Below are 26,678 nucleotides of genomic sequence, written 5' to 3'. Positions count from 1 at the left end.
TCATCTAAAGCGCAGCATGCCACCATTGCTACAAAAATAAATACACATTCTTTTGGCCTACAATTTATAGACTTTTGTTGCAACTGGTGTTGCAATATTTAGCAATGCCAATAGCTCCAATTTAATTAATGCGAGACCTATTGCATTGTAAATGCTTGTCTTACGTGGTTTTCTCTCTCCAACAGGGCCGGACTGGAAACCCAAAGCAGCCCTGGCAGTTTTCTCAGACCAGCCCCTGGGGAAGCACTGCCTGGCTCCAGGAGGCTGCAAATGCTTGCTGCTTTTGTTACTGGGGCCTACATTGCAGCACCACAGCAAAATCGCCCACTACATGCCCTCACCGCTCCAAAACCAGGTCCAGCCGCCCAGGGAAACACCCGATCCTGGTACGACCAGTTTGGCCCTGCTCTCCAACACTCTTTTCTGCTCCGGCTGTACTTACTTCCTGTCTCTCTCTCCTTTACTGAACTTGGCTCAAATAGCAGAGCTGGCTCTCCACCTCTTAGCCCTGCCCTGCTATTCCCTTGGGCATTTTATGAGCTTGTCTGCAGAGGCCAATGTAAAACTAAACAACTTTTATTGGCTATCCCCACTTAAGCTACTAAGGTGGGGGTTCACGATGCCACTGCTGTGTTCTTTCTATTCTGAGAATAAATTAGACCCTAGCAAGCATTTTAATTTACATTGGGACACTGTCCTAATCATTTTTGAATTCTCTTAAGAGTTTTCTGTGTGAAAAGAATTTGAAAAATAAACTATGCCATTTACAGACATTTAAAATGTTGAATCCAATTAACAAGTTTGAGATATTCTAAGTTCTGCTTTTAAGATGTGATAGCTTTTCCTCTAGTATTCTGATTTCTTTTCTTATACTTTAAAAAAAAGCTTTATAAAGAAAGTCTTGGCAAAGGCATTAGCTTGGTGCTTGCATTATGAATGTGGGACCATTGGCTTTGGCAATGCTTGTTAATGAATATGGCTCTGCACTTTCCACCTTCACCACCTGGCACAACAAATTGAGATGCTGTGCTACGTTGCGCTAAAAAAAAATCTGCCCCTGCTCCTCCACACAATAGGATTCATCCATTACAACCAACAACGAATCTTAAATTGTAACTCAGGGTTCCTTGCCTTGTTCAACATTATGTTTGGTTAGGATTGCGCTCCACAAATATTTATATGCACTTATACACACAGTGCAAATTGGGATGGGGTGTCAGCTCTCTTTGTGGCACCCAGTTAAGGAGGACTGGACTTGCATTTCAACATAATACATATAAATAGATTGTTCAAATCTGGGTGGTGGTACCCTGTAAGGACAGGGGCAAGGAAGAGAGGGTGTAGAGGTAATTGACGATGCAACAGATCGGCATTGAGCTGACTATATTCAAAACACAAATTACAGTGATGGCCATGTTTGGAAACACATCTAAAAGCAGTAGGATAGGCCTGTCTTTGAAGACACGGTGGTGCTTCTTCATTTGCCAAAACAAATTGGTGATAAACAATCTTTCTGGGTTTACACAAACCATTTATTTACAGTACATTATATTTTATTTACAAGACGACTTGATCTATTTACAATATGATCATTCATTTAAATGCGTTTTAGCGAGTGATTGCACCAGTTTACAGGTGCTGCTTCTGTGGCAAAAGCTATAACCTCCAAAAATGAAACTTTATACATCCTTCATACATCCACAATAGGAGTGTCCAACCTAGCTTCAGGCTTGCCAGATCCGGCAGATTTTCTGGATAAAACTCTTCAGACAAATGTACATTCAATTACTGCAAAAGAACACCATGTACAACTTCAGTGGTTCTCCTAAAAATCTGGCATGGATCCAGCCTCGCGAGTATATGCCGAACATCTCCGTTCTACATGAAACTTTTGTGCAAAAATGCCATGCTGCCTCTCACAGTAGTTTTATAAGCATTGACGGTGCAAAGATTGTTGTCTCCCTAACCTAAAGTGGTACTGTGCTATCCCACTCTGATTGCCATGTTAGCTCCATGCAGGTGACATATGGAGCTCTCTGCTGATGGCACCCAAGGCCCCTACTATCTCTGGACATGCCCTGGGAAATATAAAGTGGTTTGGCTCCCCTAAATAAAAGGCTCAGAACCTCACAGTTAATATAATGGGGCTAAGAAATTGGGACCAAGACAAGATAATTAACTCTAGCCCTGAATCCACTTGATTTGGTACTATATTAAAAGTTTGACAACTTTTTTGTCAGAATTCCACCATCTTTTGTCGTGGACCCTCTACTGTCACCAGTTAATTAGGGATCATGGTGAGGTCTTTCCCAAGGATCAGATCCAAGCGTCTCCTTGGACAATGGTCCATAGGGTGCATACACTTCTGAACTGATTCTCTAAGCGAAGAAACAGCTCTTAGAAGTGAATTTCTCAAGACAGAAACAAGCATTGTATATCCGATGGCAAGAATTGAGTGAAAGGTTCTACACTGAGTTGTAAAAGTAGCTCCTAGTTTCTTTGCACTGCCTCTCCCAAGCATGCAGTTCTGGAGCTAAGCGACCGCTTCTAGAGAGTGTACAAAGCGTGGTCCTAAAGAGTATGACCGAACAAGTATAGAATGATTCAACCGTACATTTTAAATTGCAGCTTCAACCCTAAGCATCTTTAGGCTACGGTCCTCTGAGATGGAATTTTTCAAGAGCTCAAGGAAATGATAATCGCAAATCAGGATTCCTTCCCTTAATGCCCTACAGATTTACCGAAATACACCAAATTCAGGAACTCATGCAGTTTTGATTAATGAATTGAAATTTCACAAGCACATTCCTATTTTCATAAAGATATCTAAAATGATAGGAACTTTTCAGGATGGCCATTAATCAGCTAATTTCTCTCCTCTAGTCTTTTCTCCTCTATGCACTTCATCCACCCCTCTTGCTTCCTGTTTGAGCCATATCTCCCTTTTTGGTACCCCTATAATCCCTCATGACATGCAAAAATCTGATCTCCAATGTCTTGAAGACTACGATAATCACAAACGCATTGTGTTTGGGACCCATCAATGTGGTGTAGTTCGCTTGCTCGCAGAGTAGCGAAGCTGAACTTCAAGGTTACAGTGCATTAAAATGACAGAAACGCTTCCATGAGGCAGAAATGAGAGTCTTGCTAGATGGCGTGGCTAAGCTGAGCCTCATTTTGTTTTTACCATGATCCATAAAGAGCTGGAACCCTGTAAACATGCTGGTGCCTCAGGAAAGGCAGGTGCCCTACCAGAAGTTCAGGCCCACACTCAGAACATTGTTCTTTAAACAAAACTCTGTTGCTTCACTAAACCCCAAGAACTGGATGGCAGTATTGTACAGTATTAGAGGAACAGCAAAGTCTATTCAGAAGGACGATGCCTTTTACACCACTTTCACTCAGAGTTAATAAGTAATGTCAAATTCATTCCACACGTCACATTTCTCCAGTTGGACAGGTAGGACATCAGTCAGAGATAGGGGATCAAACAGAATCTGGAAAAATGCAGGTAACTGATGTTCTTACCACTGTTTTTCATCAGTAAAAAAGCCTGCTTAAGTCAGAGTCGTATATTTTATAGTAATACCAAACTGCTTGTATTAATTTATGGCCCCTTTTTCAACCAATTATCTTTCGTGAAATTGTCATGATGTTACCTCTCTGTTTCCAAAAGGGAAGCACATTAGGGTATGAAGAAGACGGTGTTGTATAAATTAAAGTAATATCCTGTGTTGTATGACTGGCAATAATATCAGACTTCTCATCTTCTGGGTTGTATAATTCACAGTAATATCAGACTGTTCATATTCATTGATGGTATCTTCTTTAACCAGTTATGACAGTGGTCTTGTGTGACATTGCTGATAAGCTTATGCTGTCTCTTTACAAAAGGAAAGCACCTAAGGGTAGGAATCCGGCCATGGGAGCTACTTCTGCCTTAAATAAGCAGTGGATGCCACTTAGCCACAGGCTGCCTGACAGACTGCATCATGAGCTGCCAATGGTCGTCCTCGTTACTGCCGGAGCCCAGTGAAGCCTGTCCAATCAGCGACTTCCCACTGGATTGCACTTGGTACATGGATATCAGGACAAGGCATTCTTTTGTCACAGGGTCAGGAAGAGTGAACTGGAATGTTTCATTGAAAACAATGATACTGGACTTGACTCGTAAGGTGGATTTCTGGTGCTTCTGCTTCCGCTGGTTCCCAAATATATCTATTCGTGCATACACATCTGGAAGATCAAAAAAAGATTTTAAAAAGTCCATCAGTTTTTAAATATTAGCATTGCATTTAGTAGTACATAAAGCAGGGCATTAAATCTCTGAAACCCACACTCTACAAAATCAGCATCACTCTCCAGATATAAACTGCTGATTGATTACGCTGTAATGATAAGAATCACACCACCTAAGTAACTCTCTAATAGATCACTGTGCGAAATAGGGGCATCAAACCATCATAACTAACACTGATTCTTTGCAATGTAGCAATGGAAGCATCAATATTCATAACTGGTGCTCTGTTTCATTGTTCAGTAACAGGACATCACATTTTCAAATCTAAAACGGACTCAGGAGCAGGATGTTACCTAATGGCCAGAGCTGCGGACTTCCGAGCTGGGGATCCAGTTTCGAGTCTCGGCGTCAGCTCAACAACCTGTGATTCTGGACAAGCCACTTAATCTCCCCGTGCCTATGGACAGCGCCCGGATACCCTCAAGGGTGATAAGCTGCTCTATACAAATCTGCGCTTTATTTCATTCAGGCAGTGGTGGCTGGCAATACATAAATATGGAGAGGCATGATGTGCCAACTGACCACAAATGATGCTCCGGTGCGGCACTGCTCTCCCGGTGATAGAAGTGTCCATGCACAGGAAATGGAAGAACTTCCCATCTTGCCCAGTGGAATGCAAATCCTGACCAACCCTGGAGCTTCTCTCACGCTGTTTTCAGCATGAGAGCAGCTCCAGGATTGGTGGAAGAAGGCTAACCCAGCAGTCATTTTGAGGCTGGGGGCCTGTGCCAGCAATCCCTCAGCTGTTTCACAGCCTGGGGATTGCTCGGTCTCAGTAGCGGCTGGTGACTTTTGAAAGTGGTGAGCCGAAAAAGTTGGGGGTGAGTGCTTTGTCGCGAGCGAGTCCTACCATCATAAGGTGAGTTCATGGGATCCTACCCAGGAGGAATATTTTGGAAATAGAGTGGGGAAATGGTACTTTAAGCTAATTTTAGGAAGCATTAAAGATTATAAAGCAATGGTGAAAGTGCAGCCTTGAAATATTTAAACAAAATGAACACATCAAAAATGTTAGTTATCTTATTTAATTAAAACCGTTTATTGTGGCAAGCAAGGCTTTCAGTTATCTTACCTGCACAAGGGTTGTCATTTACACTACAGCAGAGCAGACTACAGCCTGAGAGCGAGGCATATGGCCTGCCATTTGTTAGCAGGCCCGATTTGTGTCCTGACAAATGGTTTGTATTGGCAGTTTAGAACCCTGAGGCCCAGAGGTTGCGCGAGCCAATTATAAATCAAACATTCCAAAGCAAAGCATAAAAACGTTTAAGAAACGGCTTACTAGAAATATGTAGTCTTGCAGGGTGATGAAAATTCAGGTATCAGGATTGAAATAAACAATACTAATCTATACAGCACAGAGGCATACGCAAGTAACACAGGTAGTGCACAAAGTGGGAGGTTAGGGTTTCCAAGAGTTTGGACCTCTAGACTCCAGCAACGGGACATACAGCTGGACAAGCCCAGGTGCCATAGGGTACACATCACAGGCCAGGAGCAGCGCTGGGACTCAGACCCATGTAGAAGGCAGCTGGACTGTGAGGTCATGTCAAAGATCAGGAAATTGGCACCACTTACAGAGCAAACAGGAAGCAATGAGGTAGAGGTCCCTGCGAGACCAAGAACAGCGACAAATTCATCACACTGCCCTTCTCCTCTAGCAGTTTCATAATGCAGGTCTGCCCTCCTCACACTTACTGCCAACTGGTGAAACTACATTTGTGCCCAGTGGAGCGACTGGCAGACTGTAACTGTGCACCTACGCATACAAAATATAAAACCACAATGGTGTCTGCTGATGAATTGAAATGAAAACACTAGTTTTTCAAACAAAACATGCCGTGCATGCTGCTGATATTTGCAACAATATGACTGTGCCAGAGTCTCTGTTTGCAGTGTTTTTAGGGCTGTGAGCGCCCATTCCCCGTTGTGTACCCAGAAGGCTGCATGGCCACCAGAGAAGGGTCGGGGTTGATAAACGAATTTGTCCGAAATGTGACATTCCTTTAGTTTGTACAGGCGTCCGTGTGATGCTGGTTAATCACCTGAAAGATGAGGCAGACTCTGTATGTTCTTGGGGAAGGTTTATGTTTATTTGGCGTTTAGCAGATCACAGGAGGAGCGCCGGGCGTCTTACAAATCACGCTCCGATCGCTCGCATTTGCGCGCTTCACCGCTCGCGCATGCGCAATACTGTTCGCGATCTCGTCCTTGCGAGCCGCGTCATCAGGCGCCGCGAAGGACTAGACCGCTACACTACATATCTCCCCTTTTTGTACACACACAAAGAGATGCTACGAGTCCACTATTTCAACATCCGCCCAATTCAAAGTCTCTGAAGCAAGCGGGTATGACCACCGCTCTCCCTGCACGTGTACGCCTTACCGGGGTAAAAGCTTCTCAGACACCATCTCCCACAGGGCTCAACATTCCGCTCCTCGTCTGACTCAGTTCATTTCTCTGGGGTGTCAAATCCTTTTCAACCCTCTCTTCCTCTACCCTCGGAGCTTCCAGATCTTCTCCCTCTACGTGCAAATGTCCTTCCACTTGGCTTTCACCTTCTTCCATTATTCTCTCCTCTCTGCCACTCGGTCCTTGATCTTGTTGGCCTTTCTCTTTCTCCTCAGGCCACTGTAGGATCTTGTTAATTTTTGCCATGCGGTCTTGGGACCACACATTTCCGTCACTAAGTAACGCAGCTCTGTCGTATACTTCCTCCACTTGCATGGGTGGGCTGTACTTGCTTTCTCCTTTCCTTTTCAGCACGGCCAACTTGACTCTCACCCATTCCCCTTTTTCCAAAGTCGCTTCTTTCACATTTCTCCTCCTGTTATAGTATTCAGTATATACTTTTTGGGCCCTTTCGAGATTGTGCTGGACTACGGCAGATGACCATTTGCTGGTGACGGTCTTCTCCCTCCAGACCACATTGTCCTTCGTGAACGGGTGCCTGCCCCTTAGGATCTGGAAGGGGCTGTACCCTGTAGAGGTGGGGGTAATCCTGTATGCCCACAACATGCTCTGGACCTCCTTCTCCCAATCTTTGCCCTTCATGATGGCAGCTTGTATGGATCCCATGAGGACACAATTAAATCTCTCCACCTGTCCGTTGCTCGAAGGGTGGTACACTGAGGTGTGCTTCGCTTTGATACCATTCCTTTCTGCGTACTTGTACCACTTCTCAGATGTGAACTGCGGACCATTGTCACTGAGGACCGTCCTCGGGATCCTATCTCTCAGGAACACTGAGGTGAGAAACTTGATGATTGTGTCAGTGTCCATCTCTTCCTGCACATGTATTTCTGGCCACTTAGAATACTTGTCCACCAAAACACATAAATATTTTGGCATACCTTGGTTATCCAGCACTGGTCCCAGAATGTCAACCGATACATCCTCCCACGGGTTGCGCGGTTGGTCCAACCTTCCCAATGCAGGTCTCAATGGCTTCAATATTTTGTCGGCTCCTTGGCACTGGTCACAGTCCCTCACGTGCCTTTCTACTTGATTGTCCAGTCCCGGCCACCAATACATTTGCTTGACTCGCAGTTTGGTTTTCACGATGCCGAGATGGCCTTCATGTAGCTGGCGCAGCAGGAGTGGGAATATTCTTGTGGGGGGCACCACTTTGTCACCTCAAAATAAGAAGATTCAGGAGTCGCTCACCGATTGTTCTTCCCTTACTTTGTAGAATTTTCAGAGAGCTTCCTTCAACCTCCTTTTCTCTGGCCAGCCACCGAGCACGCATTCTTTGACCTCCTTCATGTCTTCGTCCTCCTCATACACCTGTGCCCATTCTTGCTTGCTGATGACTTTTTCTGAATCCTCCATCACAGCTATCATCTCTTCATTCTCCAACAACTAATTTGGCGCCTCCTCCATGGCCGAAGCTCGACTAAGGTAGTCAGCCACTTTGTTGCGTGTCCCTGGTATGTACTCCACATCATACCTAAACTCCAGCAGCTTCAGCGTCATCTTGGCTATTCGTGGGGTTGCAGTTGCATGTCCACTCGAGGTGAGTACCTTGACCAGCGGTTTGTGGTCCGTTTGCAGATGAAATCTCGTGCCCCACAGGAACTGCCTGAACTTCCCCATGGCCCATACCACCGCCAGCATTTCCTTCTCAATCACACTGAACTTTTGTTCTGTGGGGGATAACGCTCTGGATGCGAAGCTGAGGGTTTCCACACTACCATCTTCTCTCTCCTGTGCGAGAACGGCCCCTAGCCCCTTTTCACTGGCATCTGTGGTCAGTATGGTCTGTCCAAGAGGATCATGTCCATGCAAAGGCACAGCTTGGCTTATGTCCGTCTTTAACACTTCGAATTCCCTCTGTGCTTCTTCATCCAAATGGAACGGCGTCTTGTTTCTTATGAGCTGTCTCAATTGATGTGTTTTAGTCGCGAAGTGCTGAACGAATTTACTATAGTATTCGGCCATCCCTAGGAAGGATCTCACTTCCTCTTTGCTGACGGGAGCTCTGGCATCACAAATCTCCTTCACGTTCTCCCTCTTAGGGGTGATTGCATTTCCTCCAATTTCATGATCTAGGTAGGTGACAGAGGTCATTCCCAGTCCACACTTGTTCCATTCAGCAGTCAGTCCCTTCTCCTGCAACACGCTCAGTACTTTGTTCAGTTTCTTGTCGTGGTCTTCTCGGTCCAGTCCCATCACCAAGATGTCGTCTTGGAAATATTGGATGCCATCTACGTCCTTGAACAGGCGGTGCATCAGCTTTTGGAACACCGCTGCGGCTGATGCCAGCCCGAAGGGCATTCTGCGAAACTGGTAACATCCAAACGGTGTTATGAAGGACGTGAATTTTCGGCTAGATGGATGCAAGTCTATCTGATGATAGGCGGACGCGAGGTCAATGGTGGAGAACCACTTCACTCCCCTTGTTCTGGCTAGCATTTCTTCAATCCTTGGCAACGGGAATTTCTCCACTATCAAGCATTTATTCAGTTCTCGCAGGTCCACACACAAACGCACCTTGCCATTGGGTTTTCGTGCTACGACTAAGGGAGATAGCCATTCCGAACTGTCTATGGGCTCAATTATCCCTTGTTCTTCCAGTCTGTGTAGCTCTTGTTGCACCGCTTCCCTCGCCGTGATGGGTACGTTCCGGACCTTGTGGGACACTGGGCGGGAGTTCTCTTTGAGCAAGATTTTGTGCATGAATTTCTCTAGCTTGCCGACTTTCCCTCCGAATACCTTTGGAAATTCTCTCTTCGCTTTCTCTGGATTCGGCCAGCACTCACAACCCGTCAGCAACACTTGCTCACTGCCTCCTGGGTCCAGTTTGATCCCCAGATCTCCTTGATCTCTCCACCCCAACACTGACGGGCCCTTCTCTGCTACATACAGTTTGCAGTCCGCCGTTCTTCCCCTAAATTCAAACTTCAGGATCCGGTAGCCCACCATGGGAATCGGGCTGTCTGTATATGATTCCGGCCGAATGTCTGGCGGTTCCAACTTGGGGCCTAGGCTTGGACTGAACTCTTCCTCCCATACAGATCTTTGGACTATGGTGTATGGAGATCCTGAGTCTATCGCAATCCTGATCTTCACTCCTCCTATCAGCATGTCGGCCCGTGGTTTACTCGAGCGCTTGTTTTCTATTCCCAGCACTTGCTCCTCAATGCACAACACCAGGTCTTCTTCTTCCTGTTCCTCTTCTTCTCCTTCTAGCCGGTCCTGTGCCACGTACTTCACGACCGTCTTCTTCCCCTTCCTGCGACAAACCTTCTCATAATGACCTATTAGGCCACAGAACATGCATTTCGCCCGAAATGCTGGGCAACGTTTATCTTGGGCCGCATGGTTCGCACTTACGCACCTGTAACACGTGGCTTTGCTATCCGTGGACTGTTTCCATGTTTGACTTGACTTTCCCGACCATCTGTTGGTTCCTTTATTATCCCCAGGCGTCATTCTGTTTCGTCCTGACTGCTCTGCGTCATCCACCCTGTTCACCATGGTTCTCTGGGTGTTCTCCCGTTTCGCTGCGTCAGCGCATCGCTTCGACAGTTCCGCTTTCTTTACCATCGATAGTACTTCTTTTAACGTTGCCCCTCCATGCGCCCACAACTTGTCCTGCACCGTCTTATTGGTGGTGTGCATCACGATTTGGTCCTTTATGAAGTCGTCTTGTAGTGTTCCGTACTTGCATGTAATCGCCAACCTTCTCAATGCCGCGAGGTAGTCGGCAATGGATTCTCCCGCTTCTTGCTTCCTCTGCTGGAAGTTAAAACGATCAATGGAGACGCACACCGCAGGCCGGTAATGATTATCTGGATCTTCTAAGGCATGCCGGAAGACATCATCATCAGCCGCTGGTCTGGACGTGGGCACTAGGTTCGTGAACACTCTTATCCCTTCCGGACCTAGATTATGTAGTAGTATACTTCTTCTCCTCGCACTGGGGAAGAGTTCTCCATTTTCGTCTTCCAAAGCTTCTAAGTAGTTCTTGAAATATTCCCTCCAGTCTTCCCATTTCATCTGGGGTTCACCTGGTTTGGGCAGAAACGGAATCGGCGCCGTAAGGGAAGATGCTTGTGTGCTCATCCTGGCCTGCTCTTCCGGTTCCTCTCTTTGACTTTTAGGGCTACCAGGCGCGCTTGCGTTCCCGCCTTGTGTCGTGTTGAGTCGGGGTTCTCCTTCTCCTTCTCCCCCTTCTCTTCTCTCTCCCCGTCCCGCCAGGGCCTCAGTGGTGGTGTATCTACCCTCCTACCGTGCGTCCTTTCCTTGTTCGCCTGGTGCACGTGGAAGTGTCTCGTCTCCTTGCGCCTCTGCCACGCTCCTCCTGCGACTCTTTGCCTCTGTGCTTCTTTCCCTTTTTTTTTTTTTTTTTTTGACTGGTACAATGCAGTGGTCTCCCAATATCTGTTGCTCCTCTGTATGCCTTTAGCCTCTATGAAACAGTTAGGGCTTCTCGTGGGGAATCGCACTCCTCGTTGCCATTGTGATGCTGGTTAATCACCTGAAAGATGAGGCAGACTCTGTATGTTCTTGGGGAAGGTTTATGTTTATTTGGCGTTTAGCAGATGACAGGAGGAGCGCCGGGCGTCTTACAAATCACTGCTCCAATCGCTCGCCTTTGCGCCCTTCACCGCTCACGCATGCGCAATACTGTTCGCGATCTCGTCCTTGCGTGCCGCATCATCACGCGTCCACGAAGGACTAGACCGCTACACTACAGTCCGCGCCTATTTTGCAATTTCATTTCTTAATCTTTACCACACACACTTGCTGTTTTATGTGTAACTGCGCCAATCGAAAACACTAAATACAAACCTAGTGTTCTTTGTGTAAGGAAGACATCATTCCTGTAAGTGTAAGAGATCTGAAGAGAACTCTGGGGTCCCAATATCTGTAGGGCTGCCAGGGTAACCCGAGTTGTGACTCAACCCAAACTGACAGTCCTATACACACGCAGGTGTGTCTCTGCACGAGCTGGTGCACCAACGAATGTATTGTAAAAGGCATATCAGGTACAGTGTCTTGTGCAATAACCTGGTACGAGCACTTTAAACAGATTTGGCCATCGGCAAACTCAACGTACACACTGCACGGGCCGCCGAGATGTGGGTGAATCCAGAAGGTCACAGTGGGGAATCCCTGCCCAGCCATCCCAGCCTTTCATCCGACCGAGGTGATCCTGAGTACCACCAGGCTGGGTAATCGCATTACCACCCGTTACGTACAGCGCTGCGCAGCCAGTGGCAAATGTGCTGCACTGTATAAAAACACATGTTTCTTATTATTATACAGACACGACAGTGTCTTGTGCAATAACCTGCTTCGAGCACTTTAAACAGATTTGGCCATCGGCAAACTCAACGTAGACACTGCAAGGGCCGCCGAGATGTGGGCAGTCGTGGCCGGCATTACGGGCGGGGGGAGGGGGGTTCTCTCTGTATGCTGCAGCATACAGAGAGAACAGGGAGAGTGGGAGGTGTTACTCGAGGGCAGGGGGGAGTGGCTTGCCCACTGTTGTTAATACTGTCTGTTTGGGCAGCCTGACAGACAGTATTAACAACAGTGGGAAAGCCACTCCCCCCCTGCCCTCGAGTAACACCTCCCACTCTCAACCAGGAACTTCTGCTTTCTCGCCATGCGAGAAGGCAGAAACAAATGGTAGTTATTACGGTAATGACTACCATTTGTTTCTGCCTTCTCGCACGGCGAGAAAGCAGGGGGGCGGCACCCAAACGCCCCCATAGAGGAGCCGCCACTGCAGTCGGTCTACAGTGTGCATTGAGGGCTGACCGTGGGTAGCCAGCCAGGCCAACCTAACTTGCGCACTGAAAGGGGCAGCAGTAATCCTGCAATAGCAGGATTCAATCTCGCCCCCTTGCCTCCCGCTCGCACTGTGCACAGCTCGAGCTGGTGGCAAAATAAAATGTCATTATTATGCCATTTTATTTATTAGCGTTTGCCTGTTGCTATCACAACAGGCGGGGCGATGCTCCTCCACCATTTAGGAGGAGCTGCCCTGGATTCAAGTGTAGATAAAGAGGGAAATCAAAACCCAATGGCAGCACTCTCATGTATTGCAGGCAAACAGAAGCTCCAAATCCTCGAAACAGATGTTCTGATTCATTCTCCTGTGAAGGGGGATATCAGATCTTTAAAACTAACACTGATCTACCGTTTTGTAAAAATCAAAATCACTCTCCAAGCATAAAACTCAAATTAATCATTGTGCAAAGAGAACCATCATTAGTTATTTACTGGGGTTATCACTAGCTCACCTTGTGCTTGAATTTCATAAGTCCTCTTTTTGTCAACATGCTCCAAGCCCATAAAGGGAATGCATTGATTTTTGAGATTTGTAGATCTTCAACAAGCTACCAAAATGGTCTTAAATCACTTTTCCTTTTCCAAGCAACCACTATGAGAGTGAGCAAATCCGCAGATTCCGCCTAATTGGGCAGCCACGTTTGATGAAATCTTTACAAGGTATGGAAACTCTGAGGGGTTTATCCTAGATAACACTTTTGCTGAAATAATTGCCTCACTACATTATCACCTGCTATGTGCGTGGTAAAAGAAAGAATTGTGGATTCTCTCCGCCTACCTGGAAGAGTTTGTCATTTTATGGACTTGGCGGCTCTTTTCACTCAGGCAGGGGTACCAAAACTGCCTTATCAACAGCACTAGATGTGCGGACGATGATTCTGGAAGATTGAGTGTTGTGGGTGCGACCTTAGTGGATATATTTGCTATGTTCAATATCTCAGCAACGACCCCATTCTACTGGCCAGGCTCGCAGAAATCTGCATTTCTGGAGTCATAGAAGTCTGGTTCTCATCCTTTCTTCAAGATCACTGACAGTCCATTACTCTGCCACCTTGTCCTTCTAAAAGACTTCCCCGCGAGAGAGATCAAATGTCATTGCTGCCCTCATGCTTTTCAACACAAGGCCACTGGCATGGCTGATGAGATCTTCTGCCTATGTATGCAGATGATACACAATAGAAAGCTGTTTGTGCCACCTTAGTGCCCAGCTGGATAGCAAACTCTAGCAATGGCCTGGTGGACATTTATAGTGCTAGGGTGTAACTTTTTAAAAATTAAATAGCAACAAACTAGAGCTGTTTTCTGTCATTGCTGCATGATACCTTCTAGTCACCTAATTGTCACAACCATGGCCACATTTCTATGAGGATCTCTCTTTCAAAGCTCAAAATAATTCTTTGGTGTCTTCCTGTTTTTTGTAATTTGCATCACAGAAAATAAACTCTCGTTTTGGCAGATGGAACTTTATTTCAAGGTGGTTTCATCTTGTGGGTTCTCTTGGATCGACTATTGTAACTATCTTTATTTTAGTCTTCCTGAATCAGCTATTACTATTTAAAAGAGAAGAAACATTTTATGGTCTACAGAGTGGTTTCACAGAAATAAATGTGATAACCTGTCAGAAACACAAACATCCTCCACCTGGCTGTCAGAATGGCAAAGGGTCAGCTTTACGTCCCTTTGCTTAATACATAAAGGGCCCATTGAAGATACGCCCTGGGGATGCATCGTAATCAGCCCCTCGCTTTACTTTCCGATCGCCGCATTACAATGCTGGCGGTCGGAAACTAAACTGGCTGGCTTTCGATGGGCCCCTCGGACAATTGGAACCGGCTTATAATACCTAGGGCGTGTCTTTCTGCCCTTGGGATTACGCTTCCATACCAACCTGTCCGACATGGAAACGATGTCGGAAAGCTGTGTTTAGGGGCCCCCAGCAGTGCCCCCTTGTGTGTGCGGCCTCCGGGTGGGGAGCCGAGGAGGGACCTATGGTGCCCCCTGTTGATCCCTGCACCCTGTGGCAGGAACCCTGAGGTGCCTGCTACGGGGTGAAGGGATCAACAGGGGTGCAGGGATCAACAGCACCTCCAATTTTCCTATGGGAGAATGTATTATGCTGGTTTATGGCCGTAATGCATGCACCCATAAGGAAATGTAGGAATGCGACCGAACTGTGTTCAGTCGCATCCTAATTAGGCAGTTGGGACTGCCTACCAGAGCTCAGTCCGTCCCAGGACCAAGACGGTGTCAACATCGTAATTAGGCCCAAAGTGTACAATGTGTATGGTCGCTCTTGTTTACTTAAGAACCTTTCTCTTAACAAGACTTCAAAACCTCTTTGCTTGAGGTTTTTCTATACTGCATGTATGAATTTGCTGGTACAAAACTGTTTTTTCACCATCTGGCCTGACAAATTTCAGTAAATTTAGCACTTGTTCCAGTTTTAGAGACTTTTCAACTAAACACAGTGAAATTGAACATTCCAATGTAGGATTAGTTAGAACGGCTGATCAGAAATCAATTAAGATGACAAAGATGTTGCTGTGTACAAATGTTACATTTAATTATCCTCTGTACCTCTTCGTCTGTGTTTTCTATGTTGGTGAGCGCTTTAAATTACGTTTTTTGTGTTCCTCTGTTGATGCTAATTCGTAGTCTTACTTCTATGTTTTCAAATTGGCTGTTTAGGTGTTTTAAATCTGGCCACACTATGCACCTGGTGTTAGGTGCTCCTGTACTGGTGGGACACATTTGAGGTGTGTAGGTCAGAAGATCTAACCTTTTCACTTCTGTTGACCCCCCCACTGAAACACTACTGGAATCTGATGATCCCACCCTAAACAATTTCTATGATTTGAACCTCAAAAAAATCCATGCAAATACAGAAACAAGTTTACCTCGAGTACTCAAATTACGAAATATCTTAGTTAACAGACCTACAAAAATAACATTTGAATAGGAAGAGCTTATTAAAATGTACATTTATTATGTCTAATAGAAGAGGTGATATGCTAGACTACAGAATATCACTTTGAAATTGTTTGTACTAAATGCATGCTGCCTTTCTTCTGGTGCATGCCAGTGCTTCAGTTTGCGGCCAACAATTGTCCACTCTAGGTGCAGTTTGCTGTACTTGTGCTGCTCCCACGAAACTGAAGTATAATGGCGTCATACGTAGTAGGAGCCTCGTGGTTCTGGGGCAGACTGTAGACAGGAAATGTGTAATATCCTAGGAGGAGTCAGGGCGGGGTTATCTGAAAAGTATGATGTAATACGCAGTGCTGAGCAATAAAGCAGTGTTTAACTACAGCTCCCATGTGGAGTACTTCATCTGCACGCTCCTGGGCTGGGGAAGACGCTACACAAGCTACAGACATAAACGTAATTTTTACCCCCCAATTTAAAATGTCTTCACATTTACAGATTGTTTGACATTTTTCAGTTTCACGGTTTGCTTTTTTTATGTTTGCATGCTTTATTATTATGCTAATATTTCCTTTTCATAACAGTCGAGTCATGGGCTCCCTGAGTGACTATCACAGACCCCAGATCAAGAACCGCTGGTCTGGGTCCCAAGCACTGAAACATTTCCACTCTCATTCAGAAAATGTTTGAAACCTTTTTATTCTGCTGATATTGCCCTCTTCAATTTATCAACTGCCCCCTCTCTTGTACGGCTGTCGATTCTAAGTAGGTTTAATTATGTTCTGTTCAGCGCGAAGATGTCTCCTGAGGCGAGCATTTATTAAAAAAATAAGTATTACATCAAATTGAATGAATGCACCAAGTGACAAAAACTGACTAAGGCAATTCGGTTAGTCAAAAAGCCCCCACTGGTGCTTCATTTCATAAAATAAAACATACCCTCATGGCCAAGGATTTGATATACATTCAGAAAAGGTAACTGCTGTTTATTATCCTGCAGGATAAAGACGGGTGAAATGACTGACTTTGGTATCCTGGCCTCCAAGCACTTCATCCAAAAGTGCATCTTTAAGGTAGTGAACAGCATAGCTGATCCCGTATCCGCAAAAGCAGCTGATAAAGAAGGCGGACAGAGGCAGAGAGATCTTAGCAGTTTGCTCTACCAGTGCTAGCACTAGCAGAACCCTTTACGCTAGAATGTTGCCTCTTGCAGAATGGGACTTTGCCTAATGGGATGGGGGGCCCTATACCACACCATGTCACTGCTGCTGCTTTTCAATAGAGATGGAAGAAGTTCCTAATGCAGAGCCACGCGTAGCTGCGATTCCAGCCACGGTCAGCGTATGTTTGGCTCACAGGCTCTTTCATGGCTATCTCAGACTAGGAGAGAGCCGCACAGAGGATATTGGCAGTGGTGGTTGGTGCCGCCTTGTGTCCACCTTTTTCTGTACCTTAAGGCTACTACTTGTCTTATATCCTCCCCGGTTACCGGACAGGTCAGAGGAGCTCTACAGGATGCTGTAGGAATACCCTCAGGTCTCGAGCCACTAGGGCATTCTAGGGAGGCCTACCACAGTTGGTGGGAAGCCGAGGAACACATCTCCCCCTAGCTCTGGGCACACCAGGAGGACTCAGTGGAAGACTTTGTAGTGACATTAGAAGAGCTCCTGGGAGCTCTGGTTGTGCTGAGGGTGAGTCGCAAACCCCACTGGCCTGGGATGCGTGCCCTCATATTCGGCTCTTGCTTAAGGTTGGATCATCATCAAACATGCTCTTTGCTGGCATGGCCTTTAGGAGCACAGCAGATTCATAAAAACATCAAAGAATACCATCAGGAATAAAATCATGATTACAAACAAGTAAAGACCAATAAACAGAGGAAGATGAAGTCCCCTACATTTACCAACTTTTGCCAATGAGTTCATACAGCCAACAGGTATATCATTGGGACAAAACGTCATCAGAATGAGTTAAGAAGAAACAGTTTCCGCTGAGACAGTTACAAAAACTAGTTGGTTTCACAAAACTAAAGTGTCATGAGGACCATTTTTCCTTCAAGCTTCCTTAGGAGCACCTCAATCGCAAACTAATTTGCAGGTATTGGATGTTGAACAGAAATTAATGTTTTTTAAAAAATGTACGCCTTGTTAGATGAGGATTGATATCAGCCAGCCAGGCCGAGCTCATAGCAAAAAACTGTAGACTAGAGTGAAAAAGTGAACAAATGTGTCAAGAGAAAAGCTGTCACAATAACAGGCTGCCAGTGTATAATGGTAGCCATGACTTGACTATCAGCAGTTTACAGCTGACTCCGCAGCCTCTCACAAACGTGCAACGTTCGCTTTGTGGACACAATTCATAATTTGCAACTCTTGTGCCCAGTCCTGATTAACTGCAAGATAGTGCTCTGCCAAAGTGGTTGCACCATAGCGCTCCCAAAAGAATGTGCACTGTTTCTCCCAGAACAAAGACTTCTTATCTTAAACTGGTCTTTTAGGCCATTTACTTCAGCATGCCACACCTGTAGCCCAGACACACAGGCTCCGTGGTGCTGGAGGAATTTCAGAGTGGGGGTTCTGCCATCAGTGTTACATCAATGAAGTCATAGGGATTGTGGAAAATCCAAGCATCACACTAAGAACAAGTGTAGCAAATGAGCCACGCCCATTAAGCAGGAGCGTAGCAAGGATGTGGTATTTAGCCAGTGGTACATTTTGGAACAATGTGTCAGACCTATATTCCTAAACCTTTGTGTGGTAGGACACTGTCATGTACAGCCAGCACATATTCTATTGAAATAGCCTTTAAATTTGCACCGACATGCAGTTTTACTAATGAAATTATATAGCACACAAATGATAATTTGTGGAAATTAGATTTCCAGAATATTTATCATTTGCACTTCACCAAGTAAAGTGCATTGCTTTGTTTTGATTTTATTAAAATCATAGTTTCCTTCGTACATCAGAATTGCAAAACAATGTTCTTCATTTATCCTTTCCTGACTACTGATCTATTGGAACAATTTTTAGGGTTAATTTACAGGTATTTAAATGTTACTGTTTTTAGAAAAAAATGACATCCTTCAGCTTTTCCGTCCACACTCCCTGTACACCAGCAAGATTGTCATATAGTTAACTTTACAAAATACTACCAATTTGCAGCCTGAGAAAGAAAGATAAACACCAATCTTCATGTTAAAAAAATAAGCAACAATCAGAGAGAAAACATAGCCTAATATTTCACTAATGTATTTGAATGTTCAGCAAATGTGACAAGCTAAAGACAGAATGTAAAGGCATCTTGTTAGAAATGGGGGTCTCTAGTTGGCAGGGCTAGGTACATTCGTCCAAATAGGGATCCTTGCTTCTTGTCAGGGTAAGGGGGATACACTTATAAAATAACCCCTGCTCGACCCCTTGATAGCTTGGCCGGAGCAAACAGGCTTATCTCAGAGGCAGTGTGTAAAGCATTTGTAAACACATTCAGTAATACAGTTAAAATACTATAAATGGACACCACATCAGTTTAGAAAAATAAGTAGTCTTCATCTAAACCAAAACAAGACCAAAATGACAAAAACCCACAATATAGTAATAAAAACATGACTATCAAATGGTAGAAATAGTTTAGTTCAAAGCAAATTGCAGAGAAAACATTTTTCACACAAAGTACCTTGGATGCGTCATACACACAAACAAAAAGGTTGCAGGGAAGTTTATGTGTCGGTTCCTTAGACTCAGGAAAGGTGATGCGTTGGTTCCTTGCTCTGGGGGAGGTGATGCATCAGTTCCTTACTGCTGCGCAGGAGAGGTGATGCATTGGTTCCTTACCGGAGAGGAGGTTATGTGTCGGTTTCTTACTGCGTGCGGAGGTGATGCATCGGTTTCTTACTGCGTTTCCCAACGACGCGAGAGACTTGGCACCTCAATGTTATGTGACGATCTAGGATGATGCGTGGGTTCCTGCAGCTGCACAGCATGGCTTGCGTCGGAATCCGTGCGGTGATCTCGGACTTCGGAGATCGGTGCACTCGATGCGGCGTACGGCGATTTCTTGAGCTGCGGCATGCGATGCAACATTTTCTTTGGCGCTGCATCTGAAAAAGGTGCGGATGCATCACGCTTCTCAAAATAGCGTTACTTTTTCCAGCCCCCAGTGGCACACAGCCTCCAGAGGTCCAAAACAACAGCAGGCAGCCCTTAGCAGGTCAGAACTCCCAGCAAAGATGTTCAGGGGAGCTGAAGGTGAAGTGTTTGTAACCCTGAGACTTCAGAACAGGAGGCTAGCTCAGTTTTGAAACACTTGGAGATCTTCCTAAAGCAGGGGACACAGCAAACAGCAAAGTCCTTTTACCTTTCCTTGGCAGAAAGTATCCACCGCAGGCCAACCCCAGACAGCAAACAGCACAGGGGCAGTATTCCTCCTCAGTTTCGCCAGCTCTTCTCCTTGGCAAAGGTTCTTCTTGATTTCCCAGAAGTGATCTAAAGTGCTGGAGTCTGGGCCCCAATATTTATACAGAAAAATCATTTGTTCTTTGGTGGCAGAGAAGCCCTGTGCTCAGTCACAACCAGTTCTGTCCTCTCTGGTGCAGCTTCCTGGCAGGAGGTGGAGACAGCAGTGTGGAAGGCAGACCAGCCACATTCAGGTGAAAGGAAATCTCTTCCACCTACTCTAAATGCAGCCCAGGTCTATTCAGCGCACCCCTGACTTATCCGGCCTCTCTGGAGCCACTGCACCTACCCAGCCCCTGTCACTCCAAAGCCAAACAGTCAATACACATCCTAGCAGAGGCACACTGGATGGCTAAGCAAGAAAATACCTACTTTCTAAAAGTGGCATTTTCAAACACAGAATGTACCTTTTAAAATTCTGAGTTCAGGCATACTAAACTTTATTTTCCTACCTTTTCCCCAATGGTAGTTATGTTTATAAGATGGTATAAGCAAACTCCTCATTATATCCTATGGGAACAGGTAGCCTTGCAATAGTGAAAAACAAAATTGGCAGTATTTCACTATAAGGACATGCCACACATATCAGGGCGTGTCCTACCTTTCACATATACTGCCCACAGGGGTACCTTGGGCCTACCTTAGGGGTGACTAACATGTAAGAAAAGGGAAGGTTAGGGCCTTGCAAGTGGGTGCACTTGCCAGGTCGACATGGCAGCACTAGACTGTACACAGATATGGCAGTGGCAGATCTGAGTCACATTTATAGGCTGCTTCTGTGGGTGGCTCAATCAGTGCTGCAGGCCCACTAGCAGCATTTGATTTACATGCCCTGGGCACACACAGTGCACTGTACTAGGGACTGAATAGTAAATCAAATAAGCCATTTAAGGAAACTCCAAACCATAACAACAATTTACAAAGGGAGCACTTGCACTTTGGCACTGAACAGCAGTGGAGCTGGGTGACACCTTTAATTTATATTATTATGTGTAGGATGGCACAGGGGCTACCTGGTGAAGTGTCCCTTGCCTCTGGCAATCTATAAAAGTATTCAATAGACCCTGGCAGTGTCCAGTCCTTGCCATTCTGATTTATTAGAAAAAAATGTTGGGCACTTTCCAATGCCCAGGATGAGTGCATCATAAAAAAACATATATCTCACTGCTGTTAGAAGTAAAGGCTTGAGACAACAGAGGAATACAAAGAAGAGTGCATCTTTTCACGGGACCAGGTTCCACTATCTGCACCCCTCAACCAGTCTGTGCACCACTTATTTCCAAATCACCCGGGCCTTTCTCTCACCTAAATCATTCTCTGCATGTCTCATTCTCCAATACACCTATGGCTTGTTCACTTTTTCAAATAACATACAAATGTGTCTCTCTCCGCACTCAATGTGTATATCTAGTGCCAATTAAGGCTTGCATGCCTTGTCTCTCTTTCTTTCTAGGGCTAGGCGTAGTTCGCGAACTAGTGCTTCGCGAAGCTACGTGAAGTGCACTTCGCGAGCTACGCATAGCACTACGCGAACTGCTTAGTAGCATGTTCGCACTGTGATTTTCAATTATTGCACAGTGCGGACAAGCATCCGGCACTGTGCAATCATTGAAAACGGCATCTTGCACAGTGCGAGCTGTAGTTTTGTGCCGCTTGAGGAGATTTTTCCTCGGGCGGCAGCTTTCTCAATGTGGACTGGTAGTTTCTCATCGCGAGCGGTCGCGAGCATACGCGACCACTCGCAATGAGAAAACAGACCTCCCCGCATTGAGAATCTCGCAGGGAGGTTTATTTTCCACGCTTGCGATCGGCAACTTGATGTTGCTGATCTCGAACGAGGAAAAAGTCTTGCCAAGATGTCATTTTGCTTGCTCGCGGTCGCCCACTTGACGTTGAAGACCGCAAGCAAGCAAAAAATGACCTCTGCACTACGCTACGCGTGTTCGCACTGTGCTACGTGCAGTTCACGTAGTGCGAAGTTGCGCAAACTTCGCAAACTATGCGAGCGTAGCGTAGTGCTTCGCCCAGGCCTATTTCTTTCCTCAATTTTCCTCCAACATTGTATGCTAATTTCAAACAAATAATCATGTGGCATATACGTTTCACTCCGACATGCACTTTTCCATTTGGTATTGAACAGTCCTTCGTCCCACGTCCGCCCGCATCCCACTTTCATTTTCTGCTATATCACATGAAAGATGTTGCAAACATCATCAATAAATCGAGCTCTACAATGCAGCTCAAGAAGACACATGTATTGTCATGCAATTTCATATCAATGGAGCAGTATCCCCCTCCCAGCAGGATCTCTGGGCTATGCATCTGAGCACAGTACCTCTGAAGAGTTTCCTCGTGCTGCAGCATCCTTTATCAGTCCGGCCTTTACATAGGAATGATGTGGGACTGATGATCTGTTCAGATCTCTCGCACCTCTATATCTTCAGCTAGGGCCCACTCCACCAGATATCTTTCCCAATGACAGACCTCAGAGGGATGCTGGTCTCGCCATCTGATCACTATACATGGTCTGGCCCACACCAATGCCAGAAGCGCAAATCTATGTTGGACTTTCTTATTTTTCTGGTTGGGGACAATCCCCTGGAGACACGGCCCGAGGAGAGGCCGGGTCACAACTCAGGAGTAAGAGGTTCCAAAGATCAGTTTTAGTTTTGCCGTGGCAAGATGGGTCCACCTAAGGTCCAAGGAAGCATACGAATTCGCTGTATAAACATTGGCACTTCAAAATGGAAAGAAGGCCATTTTGAGATTCTAGACAAAGATGGAAAGGCTACTCTTTTGGTTGTCTACAAAGCTGGTGGAGCTCCAAAATCCTTTAAATTGCCCCAAAATACTAAGTCTGTGTTATTTCAACCTAATGGAAATAATCTCTCACGGTTGATGGTGACTCTGAAGGATGTCGGCCATCTGACAATCGACAGGGTTTCTCTTGTTACTGGGTTGGATATGGAGACATACCTACTGTCAGTCTGTGATGAGGCCAAGCCCACAGCAAAGGCATCCCTTGGATCTGGATGTTGGGGATGTGTTTTGGGAAGCCGTAGTACACAGAAGGAAGAGAACATGCTGATCTCTGCAGTTAAAAACCAGACTCCCACACGAAGAGCGAGCTTAAAGAATAAGGAAGAAACCCCTGTTCAGAAGCCGCTCGGTGCTACAATGAAAACATCTCCTGGGAATGAAACACTTGGAAGCAAGGGGACTGGTTCCACTAATGCTTCCCCTCCTGAGAGAGGGCTTGCAGGAAACTAGGAATGAGAAGCGGAAAAGAATGCAATCTTTGATGCAGGAACTAAACGAAGATTATCCCAAAGAGAATAATTCATCCACCAGTAACAAGTCTGTGGACGAACCAGCTTGGAAATTCCTAAACCGCAGCCAAGAAAAACAGTTGGTTTTGAGACAAACTGAGGAGAATAAAGTAACAGGGGTCTTCCCAATGCAGTCCTCATCCTTTTATAACAGCAGACCTTCTTCAAAAGAATGCTCTTTTGGGAATTCCAGTGCAGAGAGGTCTAATGTGCCTACTCAGTCACGTTCTGTGAAGAGAACACTTGGCTTCACCTCACAGCCTGCTTCTGTGAATAAAAGGAGACGGAGTCAGGATTACACTGGATGGAATAAGTCTCCTTTTCAGCTGTCAAGTCAAACACAGCAGCTACATGTCTTTTCAAACCTTAGAAATACATGCCATATGAATGGAATTTTACAGTCCCTCTTTTCGATGCAGTCATTTGTCAATGACCTACTCAAGGAGAGAATCCCCTGGAAGAAAATCCCTGTCAATACACTGATCAGACGATTTGCATTTCTGCTGTTAAAGAAAGACATTTGAAGCTCTGAATTAAAAAAAAGATTTACTCAAGAAAATGAAGGGAGCAATTTCTGCCACAGCTGAACGTTTTTCAGGTTACATGCAAAATGATGCACATGAGTTTTACAACCAATGCCTCGATCAGCTGAAGGAAGACCTGGAGAAATTAAACAAAACATAGAAGTATGAGCCGTTATCTGGTGATGAGAATGAAGCAGGTCGCACCTCTGAAGACTGTTCTCCCTACGGGTTTTTTCCTGTCCAGGTATCTGCAACTTTGAGGTTGAGATGCAGCATTCAATCAGCTGCAAAATGTGTGGTGAAATGGTCACAAAGCGGGAACGTTTCAATGATCTCTCAATTGACTTACCTCGGAGAAGGAAACTTCCAACTCCGCGTTCCATCCAAGAGTCACTAGATCTCTTTTTCAGGACTGAAGAAATAGATTACTCCTGTGAAAAATGTAATGAAAAATCTGCATCGGTCATGCATAACTTTAACAGACTTCCCAGATTGAAGAAGGAACCACTAGGGCCGGAGTGGTGCAATCAGTGCAGCCATTGCAGCACAGCCAGCTGAGACGACACTCTGACGCTAAGACGACGGAGGTTTCCCATTGTCGCTGAGCTGAGCCCATGGCTCTTTGTTACACACAGACGGATGGGCTCTGACTTTGCCTGATTGAGGTGGCGCTCATTAGGTTTTTAGATTGTAAATAACAAGATTTCTAAAAGAGACTCTAAGCCCCGCCCCACATTTCTATTGGGTAGCGTCAGCATTTATGGTAAACGCTGTCTTCCCATTGGAAAGGAGGATTTTTGGTTGCCGCCCTGTCCGATTTTTGGACGGCCCCTCCGGACACCATCACCTGCGTTGTGGCTGCCGTGAAGACTTTTCTTATCAGCTTGTTTATTTAACAAGCTGATAAGAAATGTCTTCACGGGAGCCAGGCGGCGCACAAGCATTCCGAGGGCGCCTTTTCCGAGCACTTCCCCCTCCTCTCCCACTCAACTCCGTCATTTCAGAGTGTCAGCTGCTGACTTCCTCCCTCTCCGGTTTCTTTCTCTTCACTTCGCCTGGCGCGATCCACATATGAATACAATTACAAGAACTTCTGTAATGGGTGCCCGCCCCCCTCTCTCTCTGCGTTGCTGTCTCCTTTCTGCGTCTCTCCGTCACTCTCTCTCCTCGTCTCTCCTTCCCTTGTCATTCTACATCCATCAACTCCTTCATGCTCACTTGGGACCTCTCTTCTGTGTACCTTCCCCAGTCTGCCGCCTTGCCCGTCACCTCTCCTCTCAGACATTTCCATCCTTTACTTTCCCTTCAAGTCTTCACCCCTGATTTTTCTCCGCTTCTCGTCCCCTCCACCCGGCTCTTTACAAGACATGGCCACCCGCTCTACCCTCCTCGCAGCCCCCTGCTCTCTCCCCTTCTCTAGTACTTGCCCTCTGCACTCACTCTATGCCTAATCCTTTCAGGTGCATTTGGAAACTTTGTACAGCAGTTTTTTTAAGGGCACGCAGTGGGGGTGGGGCGGAGAGGGGGTGCTGCTGAGGCAACATACCCACACAGATAAAGTGTATCTATAATGTTTGGAGCTTAAACTGTTAGGGCAGCAGAAGGAGGGGGTATCCCCATGGGGGAGGGAGGGCAGAGGTTATGCTCCAATTTTGTGTTTATATAGCGCCCAAAAGCCAATAAGACGCTTCTTGACAAACACGAAGAGCCAGTAACCAGTTTCATCACACATTTATCGGGGCAAAGACCAAGTTCTGAAGTTGCTAAAGGCAGTCTAGGCGCTATAGAAAACGCCACTATTAAATATGGCATTTCTTATCAGCTTGTTTATTTAACAAGCTGATAAGAAATGTCTTCACAAGAGCCGGGCATTCCGAGGGTGCCTTTTTTTAGCACTTCCCCCTCCTCTCCCACTTGCCTCTGTCATTTCAGAGTGTCGGCTGCTGACTTCCACCCTCCCCGATTTCTTCCTCTTCACTTCACATGGCGCGATCCACATATGAATATAATTACAAGGACTTCTGTAATGGGAGGTATCCTCATGGGGAGGGAGGGCGGAGGTTATGCTCATCTCCAACTTTGCGTTTACATAGCGCCCAAAAGCCAATAAGACGCTTCTTGACAAACACGAAGAGCCAGTAACCAGTTTCATCACACATTTATCAGGGCGAAGACCAAGTTCTGAAGTAACTAAAGGCAGTCTAGGCGCTATAGAAAACGCCACTAATAAATATGGGAACACATCGGGCACAATTCTGAATAACAGAACGACAAAGGAGTAAAAAAACTTCAAGGACCGGGACCGGAGTGCAAACAAATGAAAAAGAACTGGGAGAACTAACCACAGCTGAGAGATGCTTATTAGTAACACTGCATTAAGGAATACTTGTTTTTCTATCTTTTTTTTACTATAATGAGCGCGGCGCCGTCTTCACAGACACTGCGTTATGCAAAGCAATAGGTGTTGCTTTTGGTATTGTAAATAACAATGGCAAAAAACATTGCCATTGACAATGCCAAGAGCTCCAAAACGCACATTTGCGAGACCTATTGCTGCTCTGGATTTCCTGACTACCGGTCCAGCGCCTGCCATTTCATGACTTTCTTTTTGTGCCCTTACTCAAAATGGCCATGCCTATTGATTACTTTCTACCGGGATTTTTTTTTATCTAACTGGCTCTGTCTTACTGGACATGTCTCCTGCCTATAAATGCCTCGCCTTATCTTTGTACCCCCTTTAATACTTCATTCTGCAGCCTTTTTGCTTCCTAATCTTTTTATTTCTAGCACCCCCCCCCTCATTGACCACCATCTTCTCTCTCTCCCTTTCGTCCTCCACTGC

The 26,678-nt window shown here is 45.7% G+C and overlaps 1 protein-coding gene and 1 pseudogene across 2 annotated transcripts in view; one reads left to right on the top strand and one right to left on the bottom strand.

Moving 5' to 3' along the window:
- Positions 1-1,519: 1,519 nt before the first annotated feature.
- Positions 1,520-26,678, bottom strand: part of LOC144823927 (synaptotagmin-5-like) — a 423,013-nt gene continuing 397,854 nt past the window's right edge. For both annotated transcript variants that reach the window (XM_078682846.1, XM_078682848.1), the window contains exon 7: positions 1,520-4,236. In XM_078682846.1, coding sequence (XP_078538972.1) covers positions 3,941-4,236 — 296 coding nt within the window. In that variant the 3' untranslated portion in view covers positions 1,520-3,940. The remainder of the gene's footprint in view (positions 4,237-26,678) is intronic.
- Positions 22,666-24,394, top strand: LOC144825346 (ubiquitin carboxyl-terminal hydrolase 37 pseudogene; annotated as a pseudogene).

This window comes from Lissotriton helveticus, chromosome 3_1 (assembly GCF_964261635.1).
Source record: "Lissotriton helveticus chromosome 3_1, aLisHel1.1, whole genome shotgun sequence".
Classification (NCBI taxonomy): Eukaryota; Metazoa; Chordata; class Amphibia; order Caudata; family Salamandridae; genus Lissotriton; species Lissotriton helveticus.
This window is presented reverse-complemented; position numbering and strand designations above follow the sequence as displayed.